The sequence below is a fragment of the Crocodylus siamensis genome, chromosome 4 (genome assembly GCF_052110815.1).
Source record: "Crocodylus siamensis isolate JL-2025a chromosome 4, ASM5211081v1, whole genome shotgun sequence".
NCBI classification, from domain to species: domain Eukaryota; kingdom Metazoa; phylum Chordata; order Crocodylia; family Crocodylidae; genus Crocodylus; species Crocodylus siamensis.
In genome coordinates this window covers 93,537,916-93,549,395 of record NC_143398.1, presented here as the reverse complement: position 1 = coordinate 93,549,395, position 11,480 = coordinate 93,537,916, and the positions used below count along the sequence as shown (strand labels likewise).

Sequence of the window (11,480 nt, the reverse complement as noted above, 5' to 3'; positions counted from 1 at the left end):
TTGACTTTTTATTCATTTCAAATAATGTCAAGCCTAAACCAAGACCTGTTTAGTAAGGACACTGCCTTTGCTTTGTACTGAGAGCAGTTTAGCACAGGGATATGTTTTAGCATATTGGTCTAAGAACACAGGCAGACAAGGTTGAGTAAATCCAATGTTTCTTATCAGACCAATTAAAATAGTGGGAAAAATTCTTCTTTGCGAGTGTTTGGGTACAAACACCCTTCACCAGGCTGAGGAAACACCTGCAGTTGGTCTGTGCTCTTCCTGGAGGATAGACCAACTGCAGAGGCTTCCTCAGCCTGACAAGGGTATTTGTACCCAAAAGATTAGCCGGGGAGATTTTCTACAATTAACAAGCTCTTGGCACCATCTCCTGGTTAAAGTGGAAATTGCAGTCCATTTCAAGTAACTGAAATTGCACTAAATCCTCAGTGTTACCGCACCACTGTCTATATCAGAACAGCGGCACCACTCATGAAAAGCAATCAGTTTTCCTTGCAAAGATACTCACAGCATGTAGCCATAATCAGAAAACAGCATGAGGTTGGATTAGTTTTTTTAATTATTGTACATTTTATTAAAATAAACTTCTAATCTCTGACATTAATTTGCATTGAGATTACTCCATTATTACTGCTATACAAGTCAAACCAGTCTGATCTAGAAAATTATTGACAGTGAAAATCTTGAGTCTGACTTGCAAGCAGCATGCACATTTTACACAGCACATTTCCAGCCAGGTTAGTCATATCCACCCCCATCCTCCCTTGGGAGATGCAGGGGTGGAATGCAAAGAAGTGCTAGGTCTGTGGAAGAGGGCGAGATAAAAGATCTCTCTCCAGATTTTACAGGCTTGAGTTGCAGAAGTGAATAAGAATTGGAGACAATCAACAAATTTGAGTTAGACCTTGAAAACAAAAGGTTTTTATGGGTCTTCATTCACAGGACTAAGACAAATTTCTACACACATTTTTAATAGCTGCACACTTTCCAAGCCTACTGGGCAAGTCTCAGTCCCTTCTAGACATCTTATCTATTCTTGAAATGCATGCAGTCCTGTGGGAGCTTTTGAGTTGTAGCATCCCAGCTATTCTTGCGACTCAGGAGCATAGTGAGGGTACAGTTTCCCCACCAAACACTGATTGCTGGTCCTGTCTCAGAGAATGTACTTTTTTCCTTGAAAGGAAACAAGCAAGCTAAGTTGCCAGACAGTCTCTTTTAATCCCTTCACAACCATCTTCTGTTAGATGTCAAAGCCTTAAAACAGCAGAGCCAGCTTGTCTTTGCTCACAAACACATCAGCAGCTGGTTTATTTTTGCCAACTGCTGCATGTCCGGCTCCTTCTAAACTTGGTTCCTTCCTTTCAGGCCATTGTTTGAGGAAGTGAATTTTTAATCCTAGTCAAGGGAGCCAAATTGTGATGAGGCAGTCAGTCAGATGCCAGGTGGGAGGGGAGCACTAGTACTCAAATGCTACTCTTCCTCACTGCAGTGCTTCTGAAGTACAGCTACCTGCTCCCGATATGCATTGACCTGATGAATTGTACCCCTCCTCCCTCAAAGCTCTGAGTGTTACATAGCTCCTGGTCACTAGAAAATAGTGGTGCTAACTGGAAAAAGGGGAACAGAGATTCAAAAGTAATAACAATGCATAAGGGCCTCCTTTCCGTAACTTTGGCCACTGAACAGGAACTCAGCCTTTTCCATAGGGGAAAAAATAGGCAGCTCTGGGCAAGGTGGCCTTATTACAGAACATAAGACACTTCCCAGCAGGGTACCTGTTTCAGTATCTTAACACCGAGTCAGAAAGGGGAAGAACATTACTGGACTGATGTTGGGAGGTTATTCATCATTGGAGCTTCTCATCAAGGAGCTGAAGAACAGGGCAGAAACTCCCGGTACATGACCAGCACAGATCTGCAACATCCGGAGCAGCCGCTGAGCTGTGGAGATTCTGATCCCTTCTAACTGGAAGAGAGAGGGGAGGAAACAAAGGGAGCAATAAGCCAAGCTTGCTGCTGTTGGGTTGAAGACAGAAACCCACATTAACTGTGGCCTGTACCAATTGGACAGAGCAGTTCCTAAGCCTGCCATTTATTTGCCTAGAGCCTACTAGAAGGCAGGGCAGGGTTACACAGTTTGAAGACATGATGGAGAACACCACCCACTTCTCTCTGATCAACAGGAGGGCAGAGTCAAAGTTGATCTCCTGAATGGAGGCCGAGAAGCATTCCACTCACCACAACCTCCCCCATTTTCAGAGCCCACCCCAAAACAAAAGTTGCCATTTGTATAACTCACTTGGCACTGTTGGTACTACATAATAAGTTTCTCTTTAAGCCCTATTTTATACTGTACTGTATCTCTACCCTTAAGTGATGCAGTAATTGTACAAACTAACTGCTCTCTCAAGTTTTACTGTATAGAATATGTGAGCCATTATATTCAGTATGGTATTCTATTATGCATCATGTGTAGTGCCCCACAAGATGCTGTGGTCACACTTATCCAGACAGTTTTTAGGGGCACCTTCCAAAAGGGTTTGGATAATCAAGGATATACCATAGGTTCACCAGTGACCACATGCAGAAGAAACAAGCCACGCTGAATTCTGAAGACTCTGTCCCTCAGACAAGTAATAAAAAAAAAATCAAAGTGACATGGCAGCCTGCAGAAGGAAGTTCCCTTCGGAAGCAGGACTGCCTCACTTCGCAGAGTCTGGGTGGTGAAAAGCGTCTTTCGTGGGCAGGGCAGAAGGGAATCTCATGACAGGTGGGGATGGTAGCTCAGGAGGGAGTCTGCTTTAGAGCTAGTGCACCCTTTAGCGGAGGAACTGGGTCTTCCTGTGCCTAACTTAAAGCAAGAACAAATTTCAAACCATGTATTGATTCCAGTATCCATCCTTCTAAAATGGACAAAGGAACTTAGCTTTTAGCAAAGATTTGGCTTAAGCTATATCCCTTGTCACGATTTGTTGCTGGCATACCAATACTGCTCTCAAGAAGAAAGTTTTGATCAACTCCCTTTCTCCCCACTCCATCCATTTGCAGCTACAAAATTAAGCATCCATACCTCTAACTCGCAGAATATGAGGGGGCTACAATAGACCTCTCCCAATTTCCGGACAGCACTCATCTCTACGCTGCAGCGATTCACCCGACCAACTATGGAGGGAAAGAGAGTTTGACCAGGTTTCAAGCCTCACTGCTGCTCTCCCATGGAATGTTCAGTTCCTCATAGAATCCAAAGCCAGTTTACACCATAGCCCTCATCATAGCAAAGTTAATTTAGGCAGTAACAAACAAAATGATGTTGATACCACCAGCGACGTAGGTCCATAGGGGGAGGAGCCCTCAAAAAATACCCCAAACAACCCCTCTTCAGCACCAAACAAATCAATATAGCAATTCAGATCTGAAGGGTGGGGATGCAAAGAGAAAAAGATCCAGGAGGAAGCAGCAAGACAGGATCCAAAGCAGCGGAAGTCAAAAGAAAACAACTATATCTAAAAAAAAGAGCTTGTGCTGCAAGCTGTAGGCTTTGCTTGTTTTAAAGAGAGGCTTTCCCACCTCTGATGCAGAGACTGAGCAAGACCAAAAGGGGAAACAGAAGTTGATACTTTGTTATACGTACCACCTGTAACGAGGAAGCAGACTTTCCCAAGGAAGAAGTTGGCATCAACATGGGCTAATGAAGCTTCAATATTCTTAAAGCTGTTGGAGAAAGGCACAACAAATCATCCAGTTAGACTAGGAGGCAAGACTAATGATAGTACCCTTATTACCACAACAGGAACCCAAGGCACAAATGACAGACCTAAGGATATCCATCTTCTACTGAGCATCAGTGGGGGCTGGGCAAATGCAAACTGCACAGCTGAAAATCATTCTTTTTTGCTTAGATAACAGTGCTGTTCATATAATAGGCAGGAAGAGATACACATGCAAAACAACATTGTCCAAACCAACCAACATCTTGGATGATATTTTCAGTAGTTAAGCGCTCAACTCCCACTGGGACTGAAGGAGAGAATTGGGTACCTAGCTCACTCAACCTCTGAAATTCCCAGCTTTTGTATATTTTAATACTTCCTTTCTTGATGGATGCTTGAAGCAACTCATTGTTTGCAAAGCCAAGTTTAAACCTGGAATCAGAGGTGACAAGTTTGGGAAACCAACATTTGCTAACTGAGTTGTTTTGCAAAACACATGTACCAGGGGAAACCGAAGACTGTAAGGCACTGGTGAAAAGGGAAGAGCAAGGGTGCAGAGAGAAGTAAATGGCAATTTCAGTTTGAGGTTCTGTTTTCAGGGCTAACTGAGAGAGCCCCCGTCCCATCGAGCAGACCTAGCTGGCAAATATCAAACAAAGGTGCACACACAACTACTGCCTCAAGTCCAATTAGACTGCCTAGCTTAAGCCTGCTTAACCACATATTACCAATACCTAAAAGAGGAAGCTACCCATCTTGGGTATACTACCTTTCCAGATTACAACCTGCATCCCTTCCACCACTGAGCACTACCTGGTATCAGGAAAAGTTCTGCTCTCCCCCATGATAGAGCAATTAGGTTTGTCGTTGAACAGCAGGTTCATCCATCTTCTCCACTTGCAGAGGAAAGATGACAGCTGTTTGTACTACAGGATTATTTTAGCACAGGGCTGCTCAATCCTCCCTGCCCCAGCTCACAGTGCCATGTCATCCAGCCCACGTCCAGAAACTTGGCAGTGGGGGAAATCAATGGGGAGGTCTGAGCTCTGTGCTGGGCTCCTGGGGCTCAATCCCAGCACAAGGGGTGGGGGTTTAACTCAGCCCACAGAACAGCCCCACAGGCCCAAAACATTGAGAACCACTGTTCTAGCCCAGTCAGTCTTGAATCCAGAAGTCAAATGGCTCTGGCTCTGTACTGCTGACCAACCCAATAGATTTTGCAGCTGGATCAGTTTCATTTCCAAGCTACACTCACTTCTTGCTTAACCCCTGCCTCCCCCCATTCCTACCCCTTCTGTATTTACCTGTATTTGCTTTGTACGTTAATCATAAACACAATAAGATCAATCCGGGGCCGAATGTGATCTCTCTCGGCAGGTAAAGGAAGAGAGGTTGCCAGATGGCTGAAAGACAAAAAGTTTTACAGGTTTAGTCAATTACTATGGATTGGTAAAGCAGATCCTGCTTTGCCAGCTAGCTGCTTGTCTAGGATAGCTACCAGGGAACATATTCACTGCTATGAGTTTTGGTGCCTAATCAGGTTAAAAGGAGACATTATCTGATGAAGCAACATAAGGGTCCCATGTTAGTCTGCTCACTACCATCAACAGCTACAATTGATATGCACCAGCATAAACTAGAGCTAGTAGCAAAGTGCTTAAGGAAGTCGTCTCACATGAAGAATTCTCTCCAAGGATTTTGGCTGTCCCCATTCTAATTGTTAAAGCAATTCTCAGTCCAATCAAACCTCCAATAATCAAATCCAAAGCTTTCATGGGCCATATTTCTTTTTCTGGCCATGTATGTCCTTTAAGAGGATCCCACCACATCCACTCCAATCCTGAATAGATTAGTCACATATCCCACTAGGGAAATTCACTTTATGTTCTGAACACACAGGTGCAAAGCGTAGTGTCATATCTAAGCTATGAGCCAGACATTAACTGCCAATGCAGCTTCACTAGCAGGATTCTGTAGCTTAGATAAAGCTCATACTGTTGCATTAAAGTCAGTATTTCCTTTTCTCCTACTGCCTCAGTGGTGATAAGATTAGCAGACAGTAGTCAAGAGACCAGGACTGAGTTTATGTCACAAACTTCCATTATTACCATCATTACTGAAGCTGCAGAAGGGAATTACATAATGTTCCTACTGTAAACAAAGTCAATGTAGCATGGCTCCCCATGATGTCTCTCAAGTTGCTGAAGGAGGGGGGGGGAAAGAGAGTGTGAAAGAGCCATTTTCCACCAATATGTAGAATAGAGATGGAACAAATCATGAACATAACCATCACTAAATGTGCCATAATACATCCATTATTACTGATTTCCTAGGGAAGTGGCAATATCTAGTCAATACATTGCAGTGACCTAGAATTCCCCCTGGAAAGAGAGCTGACTGGAGAATTTCCTTATCCTACTCAAAAGTAGCATCGCAGATGTCAGCAAACAGCATTCCACACCAGCCTACTTCAGTAACATGTGATCCAAGAAAGAAGAAAAACAACCAAAAACAAACCACAAAAAACAGTAACTATCATTTCACTACATAAACCGTAGAGTCTTCCATCCCTTCAGGTGGAATCAAATTGTGTAGGCAAACAGATGCTGCATGAAACCAAGCAGCACTAGCATCTAAGCTACATCAGAAGTAAGGTGAAGCAGAGACCAGAGAGATTAAGGGGTTGCTAGTTACTGGACACCATCCACAAGGAAGCCCTCACTGAATGAACTCTACAGGGTTTGCAAGGGATCAAAAGCATTTGGCTGCTGGAGTTAGCCAAGAACTTGCAAAAAAAGGATTTGCAAAGACAAAGCAGCAGAGGCTAAAAGCAGAAGAGTATGACTCTTTCTGTCCTGCACGAAGATCTAAGGTTGTCGGCATCTGGCCATACACTGGAAGTAAACAGATAAGGGGGCCTTCCTGTCCAAACCCAGGTCTGTCAACTTTGGCCAAGGCTAAAATTCATTCACAAGACCTCCCAGTTACAGGTAGACAGAGAAATGAAGGGAGTGCCTGAAATCCCAACCATATGCAACCAACATCTCTCGGAGATCACCCATGGTCAGCAGCTGGGCATAGCAAGTCGATAGGATTTTAGCTTGGCAGCTTTCAGTGACAGCGACAGAGACTGTCTAGGACAACCTCAATAACTAATGCATGTGTGTAAAGAATTCTCCTGGGGGCACTGCAGCTTGACAGGCACTTTGGGATGGCTCAGGAGGGCAAGGAGGAATATCCCAATTTCTGAAGGACTGAGCAAGTTCCAACAGCTTGGGAGACTCAGGAAAGTTTATAAGTGACACTGTGGATTCTGCACATGTGGCACTAGGAATGAGCAAACAAAAGAAACAGCAGCAGCACCAGCAATGCTGCAAACATGGTCCCTCCTTTGCTGGACAGAGCTGGAAAGGAAGGCATGCACCATGTTAAAGACTACACAGAAGTGGCAAACAGAGCTACAGAGTGCCTTGCCTCCTTCATGGAGAGGATTACCTCCTTGTTTATTTTAATAACAAACACACTTCAAATGCAGATTATTTTTGTATAACCTCTTTTGGGCAGAGGCTGTTCTACGTGTAGGATCAGTGTCAATGATGTTGCGAGTGATACAGTACTAATATGTAAAATAAAAACACCATCTTCTTAATGCCCATTTCACTGAAGGAAAATGGAAGCACTAGACAAGCCATAATTAGAACTTCTATAGGCCAGAGTGTGTAAGCATGTAAAATAATTCCTATTTCTGCAGTATACATGATCCAATAACCCCCCTAAAATTTCCTCTAAGACTACAAAGAAAATAATCCTGCAAACCTGAGAAATTCTCTACATTTCCAGAGTTCCTACCTAGGACTATCCTATAAAATATGAATATAGGAACTACTTTCTAACCTAAGATATTATCATTTACTTATATAAACCTGATCCTACACCAGAGCAAGAGGAGTGCGCTCAAGACCCCTTCCATCCCTATAGTTCTAAGGTCTATTATGGAAAGACATGTTTCTCTAGAAAGAGACAGATGTGTGGGGCCACTGAGATCTATGGACATCCATCCCCCAAACACTCAAAGGGATCTTTCTCCTTTAAGTAGAGGAAACAATGTATAGTTGGAAGAGAATTTTTGGCCAGATTTTGGGAAGGGGAGGGGGGGGCTGTAGAAGTTATTCTGAGATGTCAGAATTTAAAAGTTAAAGGCAAGTTATAAAATTAAATTTGAAACACTTTCCTTTGTAATCTCATTTGTAGAAGTGGTTAAAACAAGTGAGATTTACTGACAAGTCCAGGGAAAAGATCTAGTGTCTTTCGCCATGTTTAAGAATTGAAAGTATTCCATGGCTTAGCTATGAATGTCTCTCCAGCATCAAGTTCTACGGCTCCAGGAACAGAACAACATGTACTTTGAGTGCCAAGCTCCACTCACTCTTGGAGACAATTGACAAGGTCATCACATTAGCAACAAGCTAAGCAATCAGATTGCCAAGATAGAGTCATTCCATCTTGTAGCTGGAATTACAATTCCAAATGCTGCTCAGTGACCTGAAGAAGGCAAGCAACATGCATGCCCAGACGCTATGCTAGAAACTTTTGCCGAACAAGTACGAGATTCAGCTGACACCTTACAAAGAAACCTGAAATAAAGCAGTTTCAGGAAGCTATACTTGCCTTCAACTCCCTACCATTAATTTATGAGTCCGTATAGTGTTTTTTCCTCCTGCATGAAGGTGGAAATTAATTAATATGAATACACTACACCAGTGACAGTCAAATGCTCATACTACACATGGAGGACTGTCAAGCACTCATATTACTCAAAAAGAATGGGGTCAAGATCCCCCTTCCACACCTGCCCCCCAGCCTGAACTTTTGTTGCCTAAAGAAAAAGCTATTTGTGTCTTGTTCTACCTGTCAGTATCAGTCACAAAGACAAAGCAGGATAGAGCCTGCTCTGGGCACTCTGAAAAAGCAGTGAACTTAGCTGGGCTTTGCTGGCTCTCACTGTTACTACTAGCTTGCAAAAGTCAGCATTTAAGAAGCATGAGCCACAGTGCTTCCCACAACACCTCCACATTAACTCTGTCACCCATGCAAAGCAAGCCCAGGCTCTATACAACCTGCAAAGAGCTAACTGAGCAGACCTTGAGATGCGGGGCTCTGGGAACAGAGGGGATAGGAAGAAACCGTGACAAGGTGGGATTCTGGGAGCAGAGAGGATGTTGGGGGGTCTGAAAGCAGAGGGGAACTCTAAGAAGCCTCGAGGAGGCAGAACCAGGAAGGATTTCTGTCTCCTCTCCTTCCTTCATCACTCACATGCTGATCTTGAAGTCTTTTTTCTCCTTAAGAATAGTCTGTGCTAGCTGCTGCTGGAGATCTTCATCGGTGCCCACCAGCTGCTCAGCAAAAAAAAAGGCATTAGCATCTCTACCTAAAGACAAAGGGCAGCCAAGAGTAGAGTAAATGCACAGGCCTGGGGCACCAGGGGGAGCACGCAGACATCCTGGCCATGAGCATCTGGGGTGAGCAGTGCACGCTTCCTCCTTTCTAGCCTGGCCAGGGCCACACACAGGGCTCCCTGCCACTGGCAATGGCTTCCCCAGGCCATCTGCTGCCAGGTGGCCCCACTCCTGCTCCCTGCCGTCTGCAGGTAGCCACCAGCACCAGCACCATTGTGACAGGATGGGATATCCCCATCCCACCCTGCCCAGGCTAGCAGCAGGTCAGGTGAGCAGCCAGGGGCAGAGCTCATGCCTTCCACCCCATACCAGCCCTCGCCCATCCTTTGGTGCTGGGGGACCATAGCCCCAGCTGTATGATACACACTGGGCAGAGGAGCTGGGCTGGGGCTGCCTCCACCTCAGCAGTGCTTGCCCCCCGGCTTGCCCTAGACGCACTGAGGAGGCCAGGTAGGCCCAGCTGCAGCCCCCTGCAGGTGCAAAGAAAACCTGCCCTTGCCTCGTGGGAAGCCTCCAATTTTGTTTGCCCAACTCCCTGATAAATCTTAATCCACCCCCAAGGGCAGCCATAAACCAGTGTCCCGCACCTGGCCCTGGCAGAAGCCCCAGGCAGAGCCCAGGGACCAAGGCAAGAAGTGCAAGGGCGTGGGCAACAGAGCACAACAGACGGGAAGGGGCAGCCCCCGAGCCTTGCCCCTCAAGGCAGGATCATCTAGGCCTCGAGCCGGCCTGTCCCTCTGTCCCCGCGGGACGCCCGACACAGGCAACGGAGCCAACCCCGCGTCTGGACGCTCAGAGGAGCACGTGGCTCCTGACGCCAGCGCGCGCCCCACCCCGCAACAAGACCCGCCCACACCGCAAGGGGCGGGGCCAGGGAAAGGTATATTTGCATATTGAACGAAAGGCACCAACCGGGACCCTGGACGGGTCCCAGCGGCCGCCCGCGCTCGGCCGGGGCCAGGGAGCAGGGCTCGGGCTGGGGCTCGGGCCGGGGCCGGGGCCAGGAGCAGGAGCAGGGAGCAGGGAGCAGGGTTCGGGCCCCGCCAGGCTCACCAGGATGGCGGCGGAGTTGAGCACCGGCAGCTTGTCGAAGGGCCGCACCACAGACATTCCCGCGCGCTGGGATTCAAATTGCCGTCGCCGTCGCCGCCGCCGCATACAACGTCGTCGCTACGCAGCGTGCGTGGAGGCGGGGCCTGCGTCGGGAAGCGGAAGCGCTGCGGGCCAATGCGCATGCGTGCAGTCCACGGGCGTTTGGGAGGGTTTGTGGTCTTTTGGGTCGAAGAGATGGGGTAGGAGGCGGCTGCTGGGGCTGTGGCTGAGGCACTGGCCGCTCCTTGCGGGCGTCACGTGTTGCGACGCGCCGTGCACAGGCGATGGCGCCCTGCTCTTTTAGCGGTGCTTTCTGATGTCCTGCATCACCTGGCACCTCTGTCAGTCCTGGCCTCTCCACTGCGCTGGAGTTTTGAACTGATTGTGGCTTGGTGCTGGGACGATAACCCAGCTTTAGCACTGCACCTGAGTCTCCTCTCTCCTGATCATATTCCCTGATATTAGCTCAACATGTCTGAGGTAAAACGATGTGGAGATACTCCTTGTCAAAAAAGCCCTAACTGCTATACTACAATGGCACTTGGCACATGTTTTACTGCTTGAATGCTCCGATCCTACCATTTTAAATGCAGCTAAAGCACCCTAAACATAACGTGCGTCAAGGACCCTAGCAGTAGGAGTACACGACCACATAAAAACAGAATGCTATCCATGCATCTTCCTACTTCCCCTTCCTTACGACTTTGCAGCAATCTTTGGATGGGCCAGGATCATTAAGGGTCATCTAGGATCCTCCTGAAGATCATAGTATACCGTGTCTGAATCACAGCCTTTCTAGCTCAGCTCAGTTCAAACTTCTCTAACCTTAACTCATCCTACAGTTAGGACAGCCATCCATAAAACAAAAGCCTTTCTGTATCTTCCCCTTTCTGCCCTAAACCCCCAGTAAGCCTTGCCTTATTTATGCATCCTTTTTCACCACCTAGCTTCTTTGTTCTGCCTTCAGTAGTTTTATGCTGTTCCAGATCCATTTCCTACAGGGAGGTACACCTCCTAGGTTTCCTATCCTATTGGCAAACTAGTTTTTCAATCAATAGTCATTAGGTTAACTACTTCTCATTGTCCTTAGTTTGATGCATACATGTATCAGTAAAAACGAGGCAGACAAGGTTCTTTGGGTCGATCTGATATCTTTTATTAGACCAACTCAAATAGTTGGAAAAATTCTTCTTAGCAAGCTTTTGGGTTTAAATACC

The 11,480-nt window shown here is 46.4% G+C and overlaps 1 protein-coding gene across 2 annotated transcripts; it reads right to left on the bottom strand.

Moving 5' to 3' along the window:
• Window positions 1–547: 547 nt before the first annotated feature.
• Window positions 548–10,383, bottom strand: CENPM (centromere protein M). 2 transcript variants are annotated; one of them, XM_090042909.1, is made up of 6 exons: window positions 10,225–10,382; window positions 9,029–9,108; window positions 5,020–5,118; window positions 3,637–3,716; window positions 3,076–3,167; window positions 548–1,971 (listed from the first exon to the last, which is right to left on the bottom strand). In XM_090042909.1, the coding sequence occupies exons 1-6, from the start codon at window positions 10,327–10,329 to the stop codon at window positions 1,846–1,848; spliced, it is 582 nt and encodes a 193-aa protein (XP_089899035.1). In that variant the 5' UTR covers window positions 10,330–10,382; the 3' UTR covers window positions 548–1,845. The 2 variants fall into 2 exon arrangements, with proteins under 2 accessions (XP_089899035.1, XP_089899036.1); XM_090042910.1 differs by lacking the exon at window positions 3,076–3,167 and having other exon boundaries at window positions 10,225–10,383.
• Window positions 10,384–11,480: the final 1,097 nt, after the last annotated feature.